The 24,964-nt window shown below is 42.0% G+C and overlaps 1 protein-coding gene across 2 annotated transcripts in view; it reads left to right on the top strand.

Moving 5' to 3' along the window:
• Positions 1-23,279, top strand: part of Pdzrn4 (PDZ domain containing ring finger 4) — a 336,730-nt gene extending 313,451 nt beyond the window's left edge. For both annotated transcript variants that reach the window (XM_038342516.1, XM_038342517.1), the window contains 5 exons: positions 2,613-2,711; positions 4,820-4,882; positions 11,090-11,191; positions 15,316-15,432; positions 21,762-23,279. In XM_038342516.1, coding sequence (XP_038198444.1) covers positions 2,613-2,711; positions 4,820-4,882; positions 11,090-11,191; positions 15,316-15,432; positions 21,762-23,279 — 1,899 coding nt within the window. The remainder of the gene's footprint in view (positions 1-2,612; positions 2,712-4,819; positions 4,883-11,089; positions 11,192-15,315; positions 15,433-21,761) is intronic.
• Positions 23,280-24,964: the final 1,685 nt, after the last annotated feature.

The following is a 24,964-nucleotide window of genomic DNA, read 5'->3' on the forward strand; positions in this document are numbered from 1 at the left end:
AAGAACAGCAGGCTTCTTTGCTCACTTTACTATTGCTGAAAGAGACAGCTCTGTAGCTGTGACTCCCGCCTAGAAATATGGGTTTGGTTAGGAGCTCAGCCTATGGCACTATGGACCAGTGTCACCATGGGGGAAACCCTTGCTTGGTGTATGCATTTCCCCTCCAGGTGACAAATGGAGACATGTTTCCTGTTCTTCAGAGAGTAATGGACTTCCCACCTTTCTCTACTCCCCAGAAAGCTTGGGGGGTTTGTTGTTCATTTTTGACCTTGTAATTTAATTACAATGTTTCTCCTTTCTCTTTCCTCCCTTCAAAGGCTCCCTCATAGCTCTCCTTGTTCTTCAAAGCTTCTTTTTCATTAATTGTTATTATATGCATATATGTATTTGTATATACAAATATATCCCAACCTGTAACCTGTTGTATTAAATGTGCCATGTAATGTTACTTGTTTTTCTCTTTTGTTTTGTTTTGGTTTTGGTTTTGAGACAATGTCTCACCGTATAGCTCTGGCTGTCCTGGAATTCCCTATGTAAAGGGGTCTCTAACTCAAAGAGATCCACCTGCCTCTGCTTCCGAGTGCTGGGATTAGAGGTCTGCACCACCATTCCCAGCTGTATGTACGTTTTGCAGGGCTGACCGTTTGACAGTGAACACCCAACTGGTGTGCTCTTTCATGAGGATGACCATCTCTCCTGTCCCCAGTTTCCTTTAGTTCTTTGTGTGGTTGAAGCTCTTGTAGGCTTTTCTCCACCCAGTTTAGCATGTTTGCTGGTATTCTCATTCAGCTGGCTTTCAGAAGCAACTGTAGTAACTCAGCACCTCGGCACACTTATGCTCCCTGAAGTTTCATTTTGCTCTAATTTGCAGCACTTGTCTCGGGGTATAGACAATTTTGTTTTATTTGCTGCTGGCTATGAAATTATTGGTCATTGCAGTTTATGCTAGTACATGTTCTCGTTAATGATTTACCCATAGTTTGCAGCACATCGTTTAAACGATTATTACTCAATGACAAGGGCGTCTCTGATAGACTAAACTGAAGGGAGGGGACTTCTCCAGATGTTACTAAATGCTGTAGAGAGCACCCTATTGCTTGTAGTCAAGTGAACTTTTCCATATTAAACACTGCTCTTTCAGTTCTTGGGCAGCTAAGCGAGGACCTGCTGTCTTAGTCCATTTTGTCTTGCCGTAGCAAACATGAAAATCAGAAGACTCATGAAGCTCAAACACCTTTCTCAGTGCTGGATCTGGAAGGTTCAGGATTCATTTAGAAGCAGTGTTTTGGCTCATAGGGCCCTCCTCCTCCCCCAGGGTACCTTCTCCCTGAGGGCTGCATGCTTCAGGGCAGCTGTGCACTCTGCCCCTTTGATTGGAGCACTAATTACATTCATGGTCTTACCACCCATTACTTTCCAAAGGTCCTACCTCCCAATTGCAAAACCGCATTGAGGGTTAGGATTTCTACATTCAATCTGGAAAAGACATATATGGTCATATCATTATATTATTAGACTTCATAATCATTTTATATACACACACAAATACATACATTTCCCATCAAAAAATGCAAGACTTCTTAATTATGGCTTGTTTTTACAAAATAATACACAGACAGGGAAAGACTAGGAAGGAATGACAGCACCCTTCCTGGTAGTGACTGAGTCCATGATGAACTCCTGCTTTTTCAGGGAATGAAGAGCGGGGCATTCATAGAACTGGGAATCACATAGCTCTACAGGGCTGAATTCAAGAGCCTTGTTCCGGGCTTCTCTTCCAAATGACACCCTTCTCCCTCCTCTGATTATTTAGGAATAGGCCTTCTGTTCTCCACAATAGAAACAATTTCCCCAAGATTGCAGCTGCAGTTTGTCTTTTAACACCTGGAATTGTGTGATTTATCCTGGTTTGTGTCAGAAAGTGGCACAAGGCCATTTCATTATATGAAACTGAAATTATTACTTTTCTGGACATAAATCAGGAAATGGATTCAGTACACATTACCTGAGGCTGACGTTCCCAGCCCCTTAGCAGTGTATTCAGTGAATGTATTTTCTTTCTCATTCATTGTTGCATTTGTGATCATCCCCCTGCCCCATATGGCAGGTGATATCTTTCCCTTTCAGCCAATGAACACTTTTCTTTCCAAGGGTGAGGGTTGCTGTAGAATAATAGAAAACTTTAACTTAACCTACACAAACCTTTGCTTCTTAGCACACTTTACAAAGTTCAGAGGAAGAACGGACAGAAAGATTCAGTGTAGTTCTTCTGTTTTATTCAAGCTTATGCCATTCTATTATTACATTACAGAGGAAAATGCAGTTTCTACCTTCTTTGATATCCTCAAATAATTTATGATAATTAATAACCTATGCAGTTTTATGTATGAATTCATGTGATTCTGTGTACTTCCAACTACAAAATGAAAGCCAGAAATGCTGATTTGACTACACAGAAATACTTGATAAATGTAAATTTCAATGGTTTTCGTTATGAAAGTTCATCTTCGATGTTTAGCAATAATGCTTAAAATGTCTCATAGCGACCGGAACTACATCTTTTTTGGTTTGCACTCTGAGATTAATGTCTCAATACGCATGCATTTTCTCAGGAGGTTGAGCTGTGTCGTGTTAGCAGTCAAGAGAAGCTGGGCCTGACGGTCTGCTACCGAACCGATGACGAAGAAGACATGGGCATTTATGTCAGCGAGGTGAGAGATGCTATGGAGAAGAATCTGAAGGATCCTGAAGGGAGGGAGAGGAGAGAGATGACTTGAAAGGGCTCAGGAGGAGAAAAGCCTCTTCGCAAGGCCTGGATGTGAAGAACTGGCCGCCTTCCAATTCTTGCCACTTTCAATTAGGGAAGCAAATTATGCTGCCCAAGTAATGCAATTATCATCAGCTTGTTTAGCATGGAGGCTTTCCCTGCAGAATCCCAGCAAGGAAAAGTGTGAAAGTAGTAACACTGTCTAAATTTGAATAAATTCCCGGAAGGTCCCACAACAGAGCAGCAGGCTGGGCTGAGCTCTGGTCCCCAAACATTTCTCCTTCCGTCCCATTGCATCTTTTCTACTCTGCTAACAGCACTATTGGCTAATTATTTTAAACTAACAGTCATAATAATCACCTCTTTTACTCTGTTGATTGGATGGACAGATTTAAATAACCAAGAAAGTACATCTGTCCATTTCTCTCATCCAACCACATGATCATTTGCAAGAGGCAAAGAACTACATGTGAGTCGCCATTTTAGTACGAGCTTGAAAGACTGCCAAGCAGAATTTATTGCAATAGATATCTGGAAAAGTAGATAATTTTAGAAAATGTAAAAAGTTATGTATTTTTTCAATGAAAACTACTTATGATTTAACCCTATGCTTGCCGCCACACATGAAGATGTGCATATTCCATAACTTAGTTCCTGTGGAAATGTCTGTAAGGATTAGACAGCCTAGAAGCTAATGTTCTCTGCGGCCCGAGCCATAGTGGCTACAGTGTTAAACAGCAGCCAACAAACTCAGTCAACAGTTTTCTGCGGAGTTGCTTTGACTGTGCAACTCGTAAGAGATCTGCAACTAACACACCTGCGGAGCAGCACAACTTTGAAAACATGGAATGGGATTTTTCTTTCTCTCTTTACCAAAGATTTTGCTGCCTCCTTCCCTCCTGGATAATTCTCCAGAGTGTACGTCATTTGGCAACTTCTTTAAAATGAATGACTCCAGCGATCCATTTTCACTGAAGAATGGGGGAGCAATACACACCCACTGAAACCTTTTCTGTAATGTGCACAGAAACAGGCAGTTTTGTGGGTGATTTGATTGCAGTTTTAAGGACAAAGTTTCATGTAATGGGCAGCTTTCAAAAGGGACACACTTCATTAATAATAGAATCCTCTTCATTCTGGTTAAGTCTCTGTTTGGTGTTTAAATGGATCAGATGTGAAACCTCTTTTCTCAGAGGTGATAAAGAAGCCACAGAAACCAAACACGTGCAGTGGTGAAGAGCTGTCCTCATCCCTCCCGAGTGTACACATAGAACCTTCTGTGCTTGACTCAGCATCTCATTCTTAGTTCTCATCTGGACCCTTATAACATGCAATGTTGGAACTGAGCAGATCAACCTCATGCAGTTCTTGAAATACTTAGGCAAGAAGTGACCTCTTAAAATATTGGAACATTCTTAGTAGATCTGTAAATAACTATTTGTTCTAATAATACAAAGTTGATATAATTAAAACTATATGTAAAATGGCGCCAAGTAACAGAATGTACAGACGGGTTTTTTTTCAATTCTTGAACAATATAGATTAAATATCTCTTTAAAAATAATATACTTGTGGGGCCAAAATCCATTTACTAAGTGTGGACTTAAGATATCTATCAGCTTTCCAAATACATCTCCAAAATTATTTACAGGTTGCCTTAGTATAAAGTAAATTTCCTAGGTCCAGAAAAGTCCCGGTGTTAATGACATCACAGCAATCCTGTCAGCTAAAGACAATTGGGCTTCAGAAATGACAGAAAGGATGTGAAAAGGAAGGGTCCAGATGGAGGGAGAGGGGACAGAAAAATGACCTGCAAATGAGGTCTGCCTGGTCCATTTTATTGTTGTTAACTCTAAGGATGTTCATTTATAGCTTTAGAATTAGTGATTTTGACAGAGAAAAATGAGATGCACCCTACCATAAATCAATAGAGAACTGAGCCAATAAACTCTAAAACTATACTATCTTATGGTACTATGTTTTAAAAACAGCATTTTAAACTCTTAGAAGGCTAGTGTATGGCCCTGAAGATATATGCTTTTTCTATTACAGGTTGACCCAAATAGCATTGCTGCCAAGGATGGCCGGATTCGAGAAGGAGATCGTATTTTACAAGTATGTGATGGGGTTATTTTCTCAAGTTTCCCACAGGCAGTCTAACAGCTTTTATTTTATCTTGGTTCTTATAAAATGTTAGGAGGAAAAGAGCTTGTCGTGGCTTTTGCATATTATCATCTATAAAACAAAATGCTATCATTTCCAAGTAAAGGTGGCACCTTTTCTCAATAGTTATCAGCTAATAATGATGGAGATACATGGAATGAGATGGCAGTGTTTTGCCTTCCGGTTCCACTATTGGTTTTGGCATGCTATCTGCCTTCCTCCACTGTAATCCCATTTTCTTATCATAAGGTATATAACCTGCTGTTGTTGCAGAGGCTTACATGAGAGGTGTGCCGTGTGCTTAGCACAATGATGATAAATGGCCGGTCGTCAGCAGTAGCTGTTACTCCCAGCTGCAGCGACGGCAGTCTTTTCCAGAATAAACTACTTGAACATGGATCCATGTGTTCCCTTACTATACAAATCTCTAAAAGTCCAAAACAGCTTTCACGCATGGCTTATGGGGGAGCTACCAAGGCCAGATGGAAGAGCTGTGATTTCTGCTCCATAGAGAAATATGAAAACATTCTAGTTGGTTGAGAAATATAAAACAGTGAGCCGATCATAGGCAGGTCGAGGGCTGGAAAGAGTCCCATTGCCTAATGACGGTTCACAGAAAGCCCAAGGCCTGTTCTAAACCTGCCTCTGCCCATGGTATCTCTTCTAAGTCTTCACCTTAAAGAGCAACTGGAAGAATCCACTCAAGACTAAAGTCCAGATCAATCCCCAAATGAAAGTGCTGAGTTGAGTTCTTAATCGCAGGTATAAAACAGAACGAGAGGTACGAGCATGGTTGTTTGAAAGAGTACCCACTTAAAAGTCTTCAGAGCTTCTAGAGAAGGTACCATATCCAGAGTTCCCATCTCTCCAGCTAGGAGTGGATGCCCAGAAGATGCTGCTTTTTATTCTCAACTTTTTATTAGACTCAACTTTTTATTCCAACTGTGAGCTTCAGAAATATATAAGATGCACTAGGAGCACCCTGCTCTATCTAAATGGGAAGACAGAAGCCCACACAGATGATGGCAGAATAGCGTGACATTATGGAGAAGTCCCTAAGCTGCCAGCGCCCAGGGCAACCCGTCAGGCTCCCACTCCTTCTTTTCCTTAGCTTGATGCCACAGATCCCATCCACCAACAACCCTCTAGGGTTCTAATTAGGAAAGAATAAGAAGTAAGAGTTTGTGATAATTTAGGGTCCAAGCAGTTTCCAGAAAACTTCAAGAGTATGCAATGCAGGAAGGCTTATGAGTGGTGGCCTGTAGTTAAGCAAATGGACCTGTGCCTATTGTTGGATACATTGGGGGAATAAAATGTCTGTCTGGCAATCTAGACATGACCTTGTTTTGAGACACATGTTCAACATTTTCACATACATACACACACACACACACACACACACACACACACACGAACATGTCAATGAATGAAACAGGTATTCGAGACAGATAAATAAAATCTGCAGAGAAGCTATGCTAGGGTATCCTACACAAAAAGTTAGTGCTTAATATAGATACTAGAAGGTTGGAATATTCTATTTTTCAAATTAATTAAACTATTAACTGTGTTGTTGCCTTATTAATATCTCCAACACACCAAAATAGTGTGACTTCTTGGCTCTCAGGTCATTAGGCGCTAACATACAGTAAGATGTTGAGTATTCGAAAAGCTTAGAGGGATTCATACCCACAAAGTGGCCATCCTATTCAGCCACATTTTGAGGTATTGAATCTATCCACTGTCATCTTCCCTGCTGTCCCCGCCAGCTCTTGCCTCCTCCTCTTCCAGCTCTTGCCTCCTCCTCTTCCCACCCACACCTCCTCTTATACCATCACCTGGCTCCCTTCCAACTTTCCACCCAGCTCTTCTCTCATTGTCAAACACCTTTTTTAAAATTACATTTAATAAGATTACATCCTTTAGTTCTGTGGCTAACTGGATAGAAGGAGGTGGGAATGCATGCGTTTCCATGAGACCGCGTATTTTGAAGCTTCTAAGTTCTTTGTATGCAGATTTATTTTTGAAGGAAAATGCCTACAGAATAATAAAGAATTCCTTAATGGAATTAGTTCATTGAAGAAACAATGGCAGGGTTGATAAAGTGCTGTTTTCTGCCAGATTACTTTATATTCTGTGACAGATACTGCAAACTAAATGAACACACACACATCACATTTAAAAGCCTAGAATTCAATTTTGTCTCACACACATAGGAAGCAAAGTGTCTTAAGGGTGATGGTGAAATTATATTAAATAAAACTGTGACAAAATTGTACCCACAGACAAATAGCTCCCATCTGTCTGGTGAGGAGATTATGGGATACCTTATAATGAACAATTAATGACTCCTTTCCCAGAGAGAGGGCAATGGAGAAAACAGAGGAATTACTTCTTATCCATAAGGTTTCTGGGTTGGCTTTTATTTAAATTAACCTCTTTACAGTTCCTGTGACTTTAATTGTCTATGATGGCCTAAGGGGAGTGTATTTATGAGTCTGCCCTCATTGTGGAGCTAATATTTTCTTCATCTAGCATACCACAGACATTTTAGATGACTTTCTGATGATGCCCATTCCTCTCTTCTCTCTCTCTCTCTCTCTCTCTCTCTCTCTCTCTCTCTCTCTCGCTCTCACACACACACACACACACACACACACAAACACACTCATTCACTCACTCACAGTTAGACATCAGAAAGGGACCATGCAGAAGGAAAAACCATGAATCAGTCTCTCCGGAATGTTTCCGGTTTTCTTATGTTTTCCCCCAAAGTGCTGGGTGGTCCTGCCTGCCATGCCATTGACAAAAACTTAGATCCAACTTGTTCCTAAAATATACCTGGAAAAAAATTATAGAGCCAAAGAAGGCATTTCTGAGTCAGACTGCAATGGTTAAATGTCATACAAACAACCAGTTGCTAAAAGGAGACGGTACCACTGTCTCCTCGGATGAATAAGCATAGAAGAGTCCCTGTAAGCAGCCTACTATCATGCTGGTCAAAGAGCCAAATATGTGCCTACAAATTACTTCTGTGAAGGCTCTGCCAGAAGGAATGATGGGATGGCAGCCTTTGAATGAGCTGTCTGCATTCTCAGCACTATATCTGAACTGGCATGCAGCGTGTCTTCCTATATGTTGATTTCCTCTCTTTGGAAAATGGTTTTCCCTGAGTCTTTTCTAGCCCCTTTGTATCAGCATATGCCCCTCTCCTTCCCTCTATTAGTTATTAAATACACATGCAACACAGTCCCCTTCTTTTGCCCAAGATGCTTAGGTTTTCCTTAGAAATGTCATGAGTAGTTGGACGCCAACATTTCAGATGTTCATCTGTCTCAGGTACAACACTACCGAAGCCTACATACTTGTATATTTCAAGCAGGGAAACCATATTATGCCACTTACAGATGTTTGGTCATTGCTCCCCCACACACTCCCTTTGCTAGGAGATCAGACCTAAAATGAGAGTTTGGTTCATTTCTCTCATCTAGCACAAAGACATACCTACTTTCCCCTGCCCCAACAATACCCATTTTGAAATGAATACTTGCATGTTTATGCGCAGAAAATATGAGGTCTAAATCTATTCTGTACAAAAATTAACCTTATTTAAAACGAAATTGTCATATTGTTTTCCCCGAGGCTCTCATCCCTTCTTTCTTAAGCCAAATGTCCTTCAGGAAGCCGAGGGGGACGGGACTGGAGATCATTCTCCTCTCTCTGATGCACTGTGTCTTCCTGGGAAAGAGCAAGCTGCTTCCCCACTAGCAGCTCTGCAACCACAAGCCATTATTCCAGGAACAAAGGCAGCTGAAGGTTGAGAGCTCTATCAGATTCCCCTCCTCAGATCTCTCATTTCTGAGAGGGCTCCTTGCTGAAACACACAGCCGCATTTCTTGCTTTATATCAGTTTGAACATCAAACTGAAATCCCGAGAACACAGAAATCACCAACCAGTTGGATAAAGTGACCCTTATTTTTGAAAAAGAAAATAGCGAATAATATTTTAATAGCAAATTTCTGCGGTGGCTTCATTTCATCCCGTGTGATCCCGAAGATGAGTGGTTTCCACAGCAAATGTTTTGTGTTAACTGGCAATCCTAGAAGCCAGAATGCAGACCACTATGAGATTACAAGGAAGAAAGCTGACTGTCAACTACAGAGGGATTGAAAAGTAAACAGACCACTGTGTTGATGTCCTCTTAAACGTTAAGACTACATCAAAAATAAATACCTGTCTAGACAGAAACAGACCTACTCCTCTGTATTTAAGTCTTTGTAGAGTTTACTCTGCTGTCTTTACTTAGCAGGACATACTTTGCCTTCAGAGACAGAGACAGAGAGAGACAGACAGACAGAGAGAGACAGAGGCAGAGACAGAGACAGAGAGAGGGTAATATAGCATGTATATCTATAGGAGCAGGCGCTGAAATTATGCCAGGCAAATAGTTGCCCTTTACCACGACCCTCTGAAAAAGCCACTACGAGCATCTAGTCTGCGTTGGCAAACACGATAGCAACATTAGGGTAGTGGAGATGAGGGGCAGAGTGAACCTGGGTGATGAAAGGGAAAGTATGTGAGTGAAAGCCAGACGGGAAAGTAGTGAGCGTTAAATCCCAGGCAAAAAGATGGAGCTTAGCCGTGTTGGAAATCACGGGGCATTTAGAATCAAATATGCCTAGAAGGAGACAGTTGCCCTGCGGGTAAACTAAGAAGTGCCATGGAATGGCCGGAAGCCCTTAGACCACAGGAAGCAAAGGCCATAGTCTGTTAAAACCACAGTCCTAGCTGCACAAGGCTTGTTTGAGAACCAGGAATAAGAAGGAATACTCATGAAAGCCACGAGCTTTGGGGCTTCTATGTACAGACAAGCGAGAAACAGAGGTGGCGGCTGTTTTGTTCAGAATATGAAATGCCTGTGAGCTGGGTGCTTTTCTTCTCCTGTGCTCTGCTTTCCTAAGCATCTCTAATAAGGGTTTAGGGATAAGGATGATTCTGTGGTCCAAAGTGAGATTCTAAGGTTGATTTCCCTGTTTTCTGGGAAGCCTGTCTGCCCCTGTGGAGCAACCAGAATCCCAGAGAAACACCAGTGGAAACTCTGAGTAAAAAGGTGAAGTTGCTGGAGAGAGAAGCTGGCTAGCATGGCCACGTCTCTTTCCTATTTAACCTATATACGTAGTGTTCATGTAGGGACTTTCCTCTATGTTCGAAATTTTCACATATTTTAATAATATGCTAAAGATTGAAAATATTGCCTCTATGAATTTGAGAAATCAATAAAAACAAAATGATTTTAAGCATCCAAAGGAATATCTGCTAAATTAAAAATAAATACATCTGAACACAAAAATGTAGTTCAAGGATGCTTACTGTTTTAAGAATATGGGCATGTCTGAATGCTGTAGGATTTTTTTTTTTTTCTGCACAATCTAAACCTCACAAAAGGTTGTTTTTTCCCCACTGTTGGTAAAAGTTACTTGATTCAATCTTTAAAATTTCCAAGTGTACTTAAAATATTGCATGTGATTTTTTTGAAAGAAGAAATGGGTAAAGCCTTGGAAGGAGTCAAGTGTTGGGAGCAGGGTCCTAAAGAGCTCTTCTCTTTTTGGATTAGACTCATCTGGGATATAACTGGAGTGATGTTGGGACAACTGAGTCAGGCTCCCACCCAAACACGAAGTGATTAACTGAGCCCAGGTCAGCAGCAGTCTGGGAGCGCAGCCTGCTCAGGGGCCCTCTGCAGCTCTCTAATTGGCTCCCGGGAGCGTGCAGGATGACGGATTTCAGTTGTGGAACTGCCAGCCGCTTCCCCCAGCACTATTATCTCAGAGTGACACTTCCATTACTCTGAGCGGAGAAAGATGAACGTCACCTGTCAGGGGCTGGTTAATTGTGTTGCTAGATGTATGTTGCTAGGGCGCAGGTTGGACATTTATGAACATAACTGCTTCCTGTGATGTCCACCATCCTTCAGGGATCGATACGGCTCTTACAGCGCGCGTGTAATTGAGTGAAGGCACTTTCCACGGAGGGGCGAAGATGAGCCCATTGTGGGAGCTTCATTGTCCATACATTCACCATAAATGAGCTGATATTTGCCATTTATTGTGTGCAGCATTGTGGAAATAGAAACTAATGTGCCACTTGCATTTGTTCTCTAGATAAATGGGGAAGACATCCAGAACCGGGAAGAGGCCGTGGCTCTGCTGTCGAGCGAGGAGTGTAAGAGACTTGTGCTCCTGGTCGCCAGGCCCGACATGCAGGTTCGAGCAGAGAGCAGGGACTTGAGTCTGGACGTTAGGTTCACTGAGTTCATGAATGAATGTGTATGCGTTCCTGCTAGGCGGCATGGAATCTCTTCCATGGATGTCTGTATAAACACAAAACACTGCAAAGGCTGATCCTTACTGTCTAACTTCACCCCCAGAAAAGTCTACTAAAGGCTCCAGGAAAAATAGCTAAGCATCGATTTTAGAGAAAAACTTAAAACACACAAAATGGATTCCTATCTCTCTGTCTGCTTGATAGTTTCTTAAATGAAGTAACAAATGAGAAATAGTTGCCTTCAGATTATTTTATTTTAAACTCTGTATAGACACTTCCTTTAGGCTTCCATCTAAAATACATAATCGGCATATTAAGGCATCATGAAGGATTCTCTAATGAGAAAAATATTAGCATATGTAGCTATCATCTTAAATCTTCCTAAAATAGCTATGTAACAAACTCTCTCTGGTGTCGTTCCGTGGAGGACACGAGTTCTTTGCCATAATTAACGTGACAAAAACATTTTCCTGCTACCCAAAAATGACACTTCAAAAGGAACACTTGTCTGTCTTGACAGAGGAAGGTGCCATCAGAAAAAAAAAAAAAAAAAAAAAAAAAAAAAAAAAAAAAAAAAAAAAAAAAAAAAAGGAGAGGTAATGGTCAGGGAAGGGCACTTACTTACCTCAGGCTTCTTTCCACTTCCTGTTCCTGTCCCCGTGAACGCAGGGTGGACAGCACGCTGTCCCTGTCCTACCCACCTGTCAGCAGTGGGAGGGAAGTTAGTTACGTCATTGTTTGTCTCCCAGGCTATTGATCTGATATTTTTCAGACTCAGTAACTACATTCTCTCTATAAATTACACCGAGAACGTGTATTTCAGTGTCAGGCTGGGTCCTGACTTGAATATAGTGGATATAAAAGACCCCTCTTCCCGCATATATTTCCTTTATGCCCTTGACCATTCTAAATGGTTCTCATAAAGTTTGCTGTAGCCTGGAGCGGAGTAAAGCCACACACCTGAGGTCGTGGTGGAGGGGAATGAGCCCGTACACCAGGCTGGTGCCTTCTTGCTAGAAGGGAATTTTAAAATACATTTGAAATGGTCACAATTATCTGGAAGATTCTTGAGCCAATTCTCTCACCGATCCCATTCCCTTAAAGAAAAAAAAAAGAAAGAAAAGAATAAAGGAGAACAGTAAAGTTCTTGGTAAGTTGAAAAGAATCACGCAGCCATCCCTATTGTGGAAAGGGTTTGTTATAAGGCAATTTCCTGTCCTCCCATGTAGCTGCTGGGGAGCTCATGAATTTAGAACTGAAGCATTTCCCAGAGTGATCATAATGGGTAATAGAAATAATAGATACTGATGGCTTAAGACTAGACCTGCTACTCTTTGCCAGGCATACCTGGCTGGCAGAGGGTGGCTCTCTGGCTCGCCCTCCTGAGATTTCCCTCTGCAATAGTCAGTGCTGGAGGGTGAATCCTCACATCGGACTCTTTCCCTCTTGCTAACAGCCGTCTCCAGCGCCACAGACTAACACACCACCTGTTCAAACCAGGATTGCCTTCAGCCTTGGTTCTGAAAAGGGGCTCTATATGTCACTAGGAAAGATGCAATTGCTTTGAAAATTGGATTTTCAGTGAAATCATCCAAGAAAATTCATCATAACACCATACCATTAAAATAGAATTAACAAGGTACATGGTAGAGTTGAAGAAAAAAAAAAGAGCAGACAGATACCATTTCTCCACCTGCTGTCTTTGTCTGTCAAATTCAGCATCCTTGTTGCGTTGCGTGAGTGTGTAGTTTGAGCAGGGAGGAGGAGGAAGCACACTATTTGTGTGCTTTCCATAACGTGTTTAAAAATGTTTCGAATGCTCTCCAGATCCTTGGAAATGATCTATGTGCTTGCTGGGGGCAGTGGTGTGCATCTGTGCAATGTTTTTAAATAACTCATTTCCTTCCTTCCCTGTCCCCTTTCTTTCATTTCCTGCCCATTTTCTTCCCAGACCATTAAAGATATTGCTTTCTATCCCATTCCCCTCGGGAAAGGGGGGAAATAAGGGCTCTAACAGAAACTTGGAACCACCAGTTTGGAGATGGTATACTCCATCCTTTCTCTATACAGTGCTGTGTCTGGCCTATTTCATGCGGACACCACACCTCGTCCCGTAAAGCTGATCCTTCCTTCCTTGTGCTCTTAGCAAGGAACCTTAGCATACAGTTAGATCAAAGGTAAATATAATTCTGTGTGGGCTTTAATGGCCATGATGGAATCTGTGCATTTAGTTTGCTATCTCTTGCTGTGATAAACACCAGAACAAAAAGCAATTGGGGGAGGAAAGAACTGTTTGCTTGCTTGGTTGTTTCACCCCAGCACTGCGGGATGCCAGGGCAAGAGCTCCTTGCAGGGTCTTGGAGGCAGGAGCTGTAGCAAAGACCACAGCGGATGTTATGTGCTGGCATAGGCCATTTATAACATAGGCCCACCTACCCATGGATGCTACCACCCACAGTGGGATGGGCCCTCCTACCTCCGTTAACAACTAAAGAAATGTGCCCACAAACATGCCCATGGCCAATCTGACGGAGGCAAGTCCTCATTGACTTCCCCCGCCCAGGCATTTTGTCAAAACGAATGTTAACTACGATGACACCAGGACCTGTCCTCTGCTAATAAACGTCATGCAAGTGTGTGGACGCTTGTGGTACCACTTAATGTCCTATTTTCAAGTCGGCTTTTTTATTTTTAAAGTTTTAGGACATTCATTTGTCGTTAAAGGTTTCTTATTGAAGACACCTCCAACTCTTGCCCCTTTGTCATTAGACACCTGTGTTCTTTGTAGCCCAAAGTGAACAGAGTTCTGATGGCAGTACGGGTCATTTAGTGAGCATAAACAGTTGATGTATGTACCCCAGCTCCAGAAATGGAGGCCAATTATCTGCATTGGCTGTCTACAGCAATCAAAGTGTGACAGCACTCTCTAGCTTCCTACTTCACTTTGTGTGAAGAAAGCAACGAGATTTGTTTCCGTGAGGGTTCACCAAAAGTGCCTCACCCACAAATGGAACTGTGCATCACTCCACTTCCTTTAAAGACCACATTGGCCAGAATCCCTAGGACTAATAGACGTGATGGGAGCTGGGGTGACCTCCATGGCACAGTATGTGCCTAACACGCTCGAGGCCTTGAGTAATTCTCAGAACCCTGGGAATAGGCAGGAAGGACTAAGGTTACTTTTATTCCCCTAAAGAATTTAGGTGCCAAAGAGATGGCTCAGTGGATAAAGTCACTTACCACCGAGCCTGATAACCTGAGTTTGGTTCCCTGAAGTCATCTGGTGCCAAGAAAGGACCTACTCCCACAGGAGGTCCTCTGAGTTTCTAGTGGACCCCATGGAATTTAGATATATACAGGCATGCATGCATGCATGCATGCACACACACCACACGCACCGTACGAAAGAGAGAAAGAGAGAGAGAGAGAGACAGAGGAGAGAGAGAGAGAGAGAGAGAGAGAGAGAGGGAGAGAGAGAGAGAGAAAATAAAGTTTGGGTAATTGGATTTTAGTCTTTGGGGTGTTTTATTTTTTCCTTTTATAGATAAAATCTGTGTTGTCTATCAGTCACCCAACTAAAAATTTTTTTTTAAAAAAAAAAAAAGCAGGATGAGAGTAAAATCTGCTTGTTGGGAGCACATTGTATACAGTCGCACTGGGGGATGCTGTTAATGGTAAAAGCCCAATTGTCTCATAGCCAGATCGGAACCACTGCAGTTCTTTTCACCCAGGGCTGTGGGAGATAATGAGCACGCCAGCTGTGGATTACACAGTGCGCTTTTCATGGGTTCTGAAAGCAGGTAATGCTCTGTGCTGTGGGATTTACTCAGTTATGAGAGAAAAATCTAAAGCTGTTTCAGTAGAGGATAAAAGGTCTGAGAATCCTTTTCTTTCTTCCTTTTTGTCTCCCCTTTTCTTCTTTCTGAGAGGTGACTATAGGGGGCTGCGGCTCTGAAGAGAATCACTGATAAAGAGAGCTGGTCGGCAGTCCGCATTGAGGCTTACCCTATTTTAGCATGGGTCTCCCTAACATAATGTAATGTACTAATGTTTTCCTTTGCAGCTGGATGAAGGCTGGCTGGAAGATGAAAGGAATGAATTCTTAGAGGAGTTAAACTCAGAGATGCTGGAGGAAGAACATAATGAAGGGGCCCAGTGCACAGCCAAGGAACTACAGCAGGTAGGGCCGCCGATCCGAACAGCATCATTGAAAATGTTGCTAGTTTTCTCTAATGGGTAAGGAAACACAGTCAAAGGGGTTGATCAAACAACTCTGTAATCTTTTTGGGCAAATGATCTTCTCAAATGAAGCAGAAGGAATATGGACCTTTTCTATTAAGATTATTCCCAGGTTGGAGAGCCTGAGCAATATTGTTAATATAATACAGTAGCATTGAGATGTTGAAATAGGTAGTTTTCAGTGTAATTTGCAGAAACTTAATAGTAAATGTGTGTGTTGCATTTGGCTATAATTACTAGGAACAACTGTGGAGTAACTTCAAAAAATGGAAATTTGAACTTTACGATATAAATGTTTCTATAAATGTAAAGAGAAGAAGATGTTATATAAGGATTTGTATACTTTATGGGTTAATCACACCTGTGTATACCTAAACAACCATAAAGGTGCTCTTTGGCCCCATGCCTGCTGTATGCATGTCCCACGGCATTATTTGAGGTGACTGACATCATGTTATCTTAAGGTCACATATTCATTCAACAAAAATTTGAACTCTTAATGTTCCGAGTACCATCCCTGCTACTTAGAATGTTTGAAAGAATAGAGTTCCTGACCTTTATTAATACATAATGAGGGAAGATCATGCGTGGCTATGGCAGAGTAAGTCTAAGAGTCTTATTTTTTTGTTATTTTTGCACTACATAAAAACATGACCTATTTTTTTATTCTAATTCATGTCTTTCATCTGCCTGACATATCTCTTGTTAACATTCCTGTCAATTCACTACTGTGTTTAATTATCATCCTAGTCCCAACATTAATTATTAACTCATCCTAAAAGATGTTTTTTTAAAAAAAAAAATCCTGACAGGTTAAATCATGTGAAGCATAGCCATTCTAACACCTCACCAAAGTGAATAATGAAATAAGTTTTCATGCTACCATCTCAAACAGAATGTCATAACTACCCCCTGAGACAGCAAGCTTCACCGTCAACACAGCCAGGAGTGATGTATCTCGGGATTCTTGCTGGCCCCTCTCCTAGCCGGTGCTCAGAAGCGATGCCACTGGGTGGTAGTTGTTTTACAGTATAGGTAGGGTTGGAGTTTCTATATATGGCTTCAGTCAGCACCAGCCACAAATAAAGATATCTTTTGTTGGCAGCTGCTGCTTACAACCAAGAAAATCCTTGCTCCAGGCCTTTTCTCTCTTAGATAAAAAATGTAACCAATACAGAATTGACAAGGGGTTGTTGGAATAAAGAGTAAGGGAGAGATCCTGTTCGGGTAAAGTGATGCAGTGCCAAATGCTGCCTGCTCATCAGACGGAATGCAACTGTGAGGGCTTGGGAAGGAACACAAACCATCCCTGAGGTTAGACACCCATTGTGTGGCCATTTTCTTCACCAGAAGCCTGAAAACTGAAGAGAAGTACAAATACCTTTAAAACGCCTTTTGCCCTCATAAGGACTATTGCATGAGCAATGTCCCGTCAGAAACACTGTCTGTCAGAGTCCTAATTCCAGAGGGCAGATATAAATGACAGCCAGGCATTATGTTAGGAACATTATGTTAGAGCAAGGAACTCTGGGATTGGAAGGGAGATTTTCATTTTCACATTTTTTCACAGACCAATGAATGCAAAGTCAACTTAGCCACTTAAATTTGGAGGCAGGTTAGTGAATGCTTTATAGCACTGAGGTTAACTTTCTACGCAGTCTTGGGTTGGACAGCAGCCGTGGAGTCATTCATTGTACAGTGATTCGCAAGGCATGGTTTGTATCCTTCCAACTGTACATAAAAGTAAGAAAAAGACTAGCCGTTCTGCACTGTCTCAAGTCCTTCCAAGATATGAGCGTGCTATCATTGTAAGGACTGTTGCATATAAACTCACACTCCCAGAAGTAATATGACCATCAATCAGGGTTAAGGTGAGTGAGGCACAGGATGTAGCCCTTGTCAGACAGAGCCAGACGTGGGGCTGTGAATGGTTTTCCTTTGCTAATTGTAATTTTTTTTTATCAGAAAGGCATTTAAAATCAATCAGTGTAGTCATAACTAATACGTGAACTTATTGTAGGGAAAGCTTGAGAATCCTATAATTAATACTTCCATGAGAGAGAGAGCCGTATTTTCTTATTATTTATATGACATTACTTTGGGGAAATGAAATAGTAATTATCTAGAAAGTTTTTAAGCTGACTTTAGAGTACTTTTATTATTCCACCCATTCTTTCTTAACACAGGTTTAATTGGGTTTAGTCATGTAGGCTAGAGTAAGGAGATGAATCCACAGTAAGAAAAATGATGTGGAGAGGGTAAGGTGGATCACGGGTAAGGTGGATCACGGGTAAGGTGGATGACATGTACTGAGGAAAGAAAGGCCTCTTACTATATCCACCTCTTTGGGCCATTGATAAGCTGCTCTTTATGAAAGTAAAAATTATCAGGTAGTAAAATTATATATATATATATATGCATATATACAGCATATATGCAGATTCGATATGTCCATATATGTCAAAACATGTTTTTATATTATATGAATGCCTGCTCATCTGTGTTGCTCAAATTTTCCTGGAAACTATCCATTTTCACTTGTTATTGGGGAAGGGATCACTGTTCAATTGGTGCAGTAGCCAACACTATGTCTTCAGACTTTTACAGAATAAAAAAAAAAAGCTGTATTATATTGGTATTATATAGTAAGGAGACCAGGAGCTGAAGCAGGGCTCAAACTTGCCTCTGTGATGGGTTAATTTGGGGGGAATTTTAGGAGCTGGGAAGGAAGAAGCTGTCCTAGTTAGGGTTTCTATTGCTGCAATGAAATACTATGAGCAAAGCAACTTGGGAAGAAAAAGGTTTATATAATTTACATATCCATATCACTGTCCATCATAAAAGGAAGTCAGAACAGGAACTCAGAGCAGAAATCTTGGGGCAGGAGCTGAGCCAGAAGCCATGGAGGGGTGCTGCTTGCTGGCTTACTCCTCTGGCTTCCTCAGCCTGCTTTTTTTTAAATACAACCCATGACCATCAGTCCAGGGATGGCACCACCCACAATGAACTGGGCCTTTCCCATCAGTCACTAATTAAGAAGATACCTTGCAGCTAGATCTTATGGTGGCATTTTCTCAGTTGAGGTTCTCTTCTTTCAGACGACTCTAACTTGTGTCAAGTTGACATAAAACTAACCAGGACACTCACTGACTGGCTAAATGTCATGCCTCAACATAGCCTGTGTAGCTTACTGTGTGAAGTCACTTTCTATACAAGCGCTCTTGGGTACATGACATGGTTGTACTGACAACCTGGATCCTTCTTTTCATACCCATTCTCAAAAAAGTTGGTTCCAATTCATAATAGTCAATCACTAATGAAGGACTTTAGTTATTTTTCTAGAAGATATTCTCAGAACTTTATTAGTTATTAAGAAAATTATACCCAGATATTATCCAGGTCAGAGGTCATTTTTGTCATTTGTCTTTATTCGTTCTTCGATCTTGAAAGTTCAGTGAGAACTGCTATTGCTGCTGAATGAGGGTCTAGTTGAGTGGTTAGATTTGTGGTTGAGGAATAAACTTTGTGTGTAGGGAAAGAATCATACTAGATGGTCACCATTGTGTCTACGCAATCCAAACAAGTTAGGAACTTTAAAAGCAGTCGGGTGCTCACTCCTAGAAACAGAATCACCATAAACTATAGGAAAAGAGCACAGGAAGGAACCTAGCCGAGCAAGAAGCCAAATGAAGTTATCTAAAAGCAAGACAGGAAGCCAACCCTGGTTAAGGAATAGAATCACCTTTTTTTTTTTTTTTTTTTTTTTTTTTTTTTTTTTTGGCTATATTGGCTTTATGATCTTGGCTGCTTCTCATCCCATTTGTTGAGACCTATCTGTTAATATGCATGCAAGCACTAGTTAGTGTTCACTATATCACAGACTACAGTCTTATTGTGAAGCCAATAAGAAGTCTAGCACAACTACTATCTGAGGACAAACAGCTGGGAGATTCCATCACTGGCCTATAGGCTTTTTCATTTGGGGCCTTTCTTACCAGAGCCCATTTTTGTATTTCCCTGGACTTTTTAGTCAGTGAGAGTTGACACATGGGTGCTAAAGTTCTTATCTTTCCTAAGAAGCAATTTAACCCAGTAAATCATTCACAAAAGTATCTAGAATAGCAGATTGCTTTCCAGTTTCTAGACCCCTGTCGTGTTGGGTGATGCTATAGCAGTGTTTATTTTTGTTTATTTTTTTTAAAAAGAAAACAAACTATCTTTTTTTCATTTTACGTACCAATCCCAATTCCTGCTCCCTTCCCTCCTCCTATCCCCTCCACCTTCTCCCCTATCCATTCACTCCTCAGAAAGAGTAAGGCACATTGCTTTAAGGGAGGACGAAGGACCAAGGCCCTCCCTACTATATCTGGTCTGAGCAAGGTATCCATCCAAAGAGAATGGGTTCAAAAAAAAAAAAAAACAGTACAAACAGTAGAGATAAATCCTGGTTCCACTTCCAGAGGACCCACAGTTTTCCCCAGCCATGCAACTATCACCCACATTCAGAGGGACTAGTTTAGTCCTATGCTGGTTTCTTCCCTGTCTGGCCAGAGTTGGTGAGTTCCCACTAGCTTAGAGAAGCTATTTCAGTGGGTGTCCCCATAATGGTCTTGACCTCTTTGCTCATTTTCTTACTCCTTCCTCTCTTCGACTAGACTTTGGGAGCTCAACCCAGTGCTCCACTGCAGGTCTCTGCCTCTGTTTCCATCAGTTGCTGGAATGATGAAGGTTCTATGGTGACATTTAAGATATTTATCAATCTGACTACAGGGCAAGGCCAGTTTGGGCATCCTCTCCATATTGCTTAGGGTTTTTACTGGGGTCATCCTTGTGGATTCCTGAAAATTTTTCTGATGCCAGTTCAGATGGCTGACCAGCAGGAGCTGCACCCTCCTGAAGGGCCACAGAGCATGCATCTTTACAGGTCACAGGTTCCCTTTTGGGGGTAGCCATATCCTTCACAGGAGTTTGAGGTTAATGGTATCAGTCACAAGTCAGCCTGACCCTTCTGCTTATGTCTGTAAAGCTGGATCCATGCCATAGGGGCCACTGCCAAGGAATTTTGGTATTTAAGGAATTTATATGTCCAGGTATGTCCAGGCCTGAGCCAATCCCATCTGTCCAAAGCTAAATCTCATCTTTGCAGGAAATGAGTGGCAAAGAGTGCTTTTTATGTGATTGAGTCCTGGGATATTGTGCTTGCTTCGGAGAAGCACTGATTTGGAGGTGTATTATGGCCGTGTATCCAGAACAGGGCACGCTGGCCTTGAGTGATGTGGAGTGGGAGGGGAGCTTGCCTTCCAGCCCACACTGCCGCTAACAGCCTCGATTTGTCTGGAGTGGAGCTTTCTCCTCTACAGACAGAGAGATAGCTTGGGAGTTCCAGCACAGCGTGTTAGCATGGCTCTCATAGTTTGTGATACCAGCCTTGCTATCTTCAGTCAATTTTTTCCTGAATTTACATTGTGGGAACCCTGAAATAAGCCCTCTGACACCAATCGCCGGGATGAAAGGATATAATACTCACTTTTGGACCAAAGCTAGGACAGTTCCTGCAAGGCTTTGATCCTGGGTCCGGTCGTATTTTCATTTTATACCCTAAAACCACAAGGCAGGGTGGGGAACCAAAAGGGATTTTACAGAAGCATAATAGGGGCGTCAGTAGGTTGTTAAGTGCAATGATCCATTGTTTTTGCTATTTCTCCCAGGTCATCCTGTACCAGGGAGCAAGTAAAGTCGTGCTTGGCAAATGGGCAGTACAAGCAGAGCTTTAAGTAAATCGCTAAATAAATCAATAAGTTGGTGTTAGATAATTGGCCCTTTCTACCTTATTCTGATTCATTTAAGGAAAGTCAAGAAGCAGCAACAGTTAGGTGATTGTGGCTCCCAAACACTAGATCACCGAAATCCTAAAGATGTAGATCCTCTTAGCTATGCTTCTGTGTGTTTTCACCTGAGAAGTTCAGGGTCACTTTATGTATATTTTCACCTTGGTTTCCCAGAGAGGAAAGCCTGAAGGTAAAGAGCCTTCATTTCCAGGTACGCTGTCTTGTTTACACCTAGTGATTGTTAGACGCGTAATGAAAGATCTGCTTATTCCCTCTATGTTGCTGCACAGAAGGCTGTCGCGAGCTGATTAGTAAGCATGCTACAGTTAGAGCTGCTTCTAGGAACTGCCCCTTAGCCACGAAGCATTGTTTCTCAAGCAAGTGTAGAATAGCCCGTGCTTTTACAGAATGATTTCTTATGATCTCTTAACTTCCTTTTCAGCCAAAGAAGCAGGAAGAAGAAGAAGGCACAACAGACACTGCGACATCTTCTTCCAACAACCAGGAGAAGGACAGCGGAGTGGGGCGCACCGATGAGAGCTTGCGGAATGATGAGAGCTCAGAGCAGGAGAATGCAGTAGAGGACCCACATAGAACGTCTTTGAAGACCAAGAGAGAGCTGGGGCAGAGCCAAGACACCCTAGGAAGCCTCGAGCTTCAATGCAACGAGAGCTTTGCTGGTGGAGAGTGCTTGGACTCGGACTGTGCCAGCAACCACGAGGTGTGTGAAGGCTTCCAGCAGCTGCTGGAGCTTAAGATTCGAAACCACGGAGACTATGACCTGTACTACTCGAGTAGCACAATTGAATGCAACCGAGGGGCGCAGGACGGGGTAGAGCATGAGCTGCAGCTGCTTAACGAAGAACTAAGAAACATTGAGCTGGAGTGCCAGAACATCATGCAGGCTCACAGGCTCCAGAAAGTGACGGACCAGTATGGAGACATCTGGGCCCTGCATGATGGAGGATTCCGAAACTACAACACCAGCCTGGATACGACGAGGGGAAAACTGGATGACATCATGGAACATCCCGAAAAGTCAGACAAGGACAGCTCAAGTGCTTACAACACAGCCGAGAGCAGCAGAAGCACTCCACTAACTATAGACCGATCTCCCGACAGTTCCCTTCCAAGAATGATCAACCTCGCCAATAAGAAAAATCTGAGAAGCACAATGACAGCCCATCAGCCCGCTTCCAGACCGAGCACCAAGGAATACACGTCTACCCATGTCAAAACCACCGACGAAGGCTGCAGCATTGAAAGCCTGGAGAAGAGTCTAGAAACTCACCAGCTTCCGGATCAGGAAAACACAGTCAATGAGCACACTCCATATCTCTCTCCTTACCACAGCTCCGCCTACAGATATGCCAACATCCCTGCGCATGCCCGGCATTATCAAAGCTACATGCAGTTAATTCAACAGAAATCTGCCGTGGAGTACGCCCAGAGTCAGCTCAGCTTGGTGAGCATGTGCAAGGAATCGCAAAAGGGCTCAGAGCCCAAGATGGAATGGAAGGTAAAAATTAGGAGTGACGGGACCCGGTACATAACAAAGAGACCAGTGCGAGACCGAATTCTGAAGGAACGTGCCTTAAAGATCAAGGAGGAGAGGAGTGGCATGACCACAGACGATGACACCATGAGTGAGATGAAAATGGGGCGCTACTGGAGCAAGGAGGAGAGAAAGCAACACCTGGTCCGGGCCAAGGAGCAACGCCGGCGCAGGGAGTTCATGATGCGGAGCCGGCTGGAGTGTCTCAAGGAGAGCCCGCAGAGCAGCGGCGAGGGCAAGAAGGAGTTGAGCATCATTGAACTGAGCCACAAAAAGATGATGAAAAAGAGAAACAAGAAAATTTTGGATAACTGGATGACAATCCAAGAACTGATGACCCACGGAGCCAAGTCTCCAGATGGCACGAGAGTCCATAATGCCTTTCTGTCGGTGACCACCGTATGACCAGGCGAATGGGACAAGTGGCTTACAGAGCATGCTACCAGTTTCGGTAGAGTATGATTGCCTCGTTCAATGTGGCATTTTTATATATATTTTGTGACTTTGCAGTTTAAATTTTTTGTAAGCAAAAATATCTGGTACTTTTTAATTTGTTTTTCATATGCTGGTACCTTCTTCGGCTAAGATCTTTCCTTAACTTGTGATATATTCATAGCGCTCATTTATAGAAAAAAGATAAAACAACGAAAAAACAAAGGAAAGGAGAACACTCGAACAAAAACTAAGGCTCTAATTAATTTCCTATTTTAATGTATCTATTGTAAGTTAAAACCTGGATTTATTTCTCTAATTTTCTTATTTTCTATTTTAATAATTCAATGCCAAAACACTTCTATGCTTACTTCCTGGCATAGTGAACACTAAATCAAATCTGCTCATAAACTACGTGCCACATCTTGTCTTATACATGGAATAACACCCCTTTTAACGGCCTTGTGTACATTTAACACATTAATGGCGGTTGTCTTTGTCTCGGTCAAGCGTGGGTGGACAATCTTCCTGTGATATGTAGTGACACTGGTCATGTAGCTAGATAATTGTGGTAATTTGTGGTGATTAAAAAATAAATTATTGATTATCCTTAAGAAAAGCTATCAAGAACTGTTATTTTCCTTGTCCACGGTGGTTAACATGTGTAGCTGTACATTTGCTATTAGAAGACTTAATTGTGAATTACAAATTGTACACTTTTTCTATCACCTTTTTTTCAATAAAGTCGTTTTGAAACATGACTTACGTATCATTGTGTTGCGTCTTCCTACCTGGAACAAATTAGACAATAAATGCAGCAATCCAGCAGTGCTCAATTAACCTTCATGGCCCTCTCGAGTCTGCCTTTCGCATGTGAGAGAGCCAAAAAAATATTTCGGGAAGAATGGAAAGAGAATATTAGTGAAGGATCTCCCAAGACTCATCTGTTTCACTATAAAACTTATATTCCCCGAGAGGTTTCAACAATGGAACCTCCCCTCTCACAGCTCTGGAGACTGTAAAATCCTTCAGTTTTGGTCGGGCACAATCCAGTGTATAACACAGCATGTTCATTTAATAGGTCATCTAACAACAAGCTTTGGGGTGCCATCTTTGCAGAAATTATCAGCATGTTCGAATTAAATGCCTTCTATGTCTTTATTAAAGGGTACATTGTCAACTGGAAAAGCAATTTTTTTTTAAATCTAGCTTTTTATTATTCAAGCATTTAACTATATTCCATGCCAGTCATAGCACTTACAGAATAGATGACACCATTAACACTGGATGCAAAATTTCATTTCACCCAACAGTTTGTTTGCAATCACAAAGACACTGCATCTAAATATTTCTAAAGTTAGTGTCCTACATGAGAAGCTGGAGTGGCTGCCTATTAGCTCTTCAATCAGTCTCTGGCATCAGCACCATATCCAAGCCTCCCCATAGCTTGCCCAGCTCACCTGTCTCTTTAAATCCTCTGAGTTACTCCTGCCTGTTCTCCTTCTCAGGAGTTAGTACCTGTTACATTTTTGAGTTTCCTATAACAAATCTTACACCCTATTAGAATGGAACAATATTCAGGCTTTCTTTGTTGAAACTGTTGATTGACAACACACTTTCTTAGCTCTTCAGTACACACTGTTGTGCACATTGTTTTT

This window comes from Arvicola amphibius, chromosome 9 (assembly GCF_903992535.2).
Source record: "Arvicola amphibius chromosome 9, mArvAmp1.2, whole genome shotgun sequence".
Lineage (NCBI taxonomy): Eukaryota > Metazoa > Chordata > Mammalia > Rodentia > Cricetidae > Arvicola > Arvicola amphibius.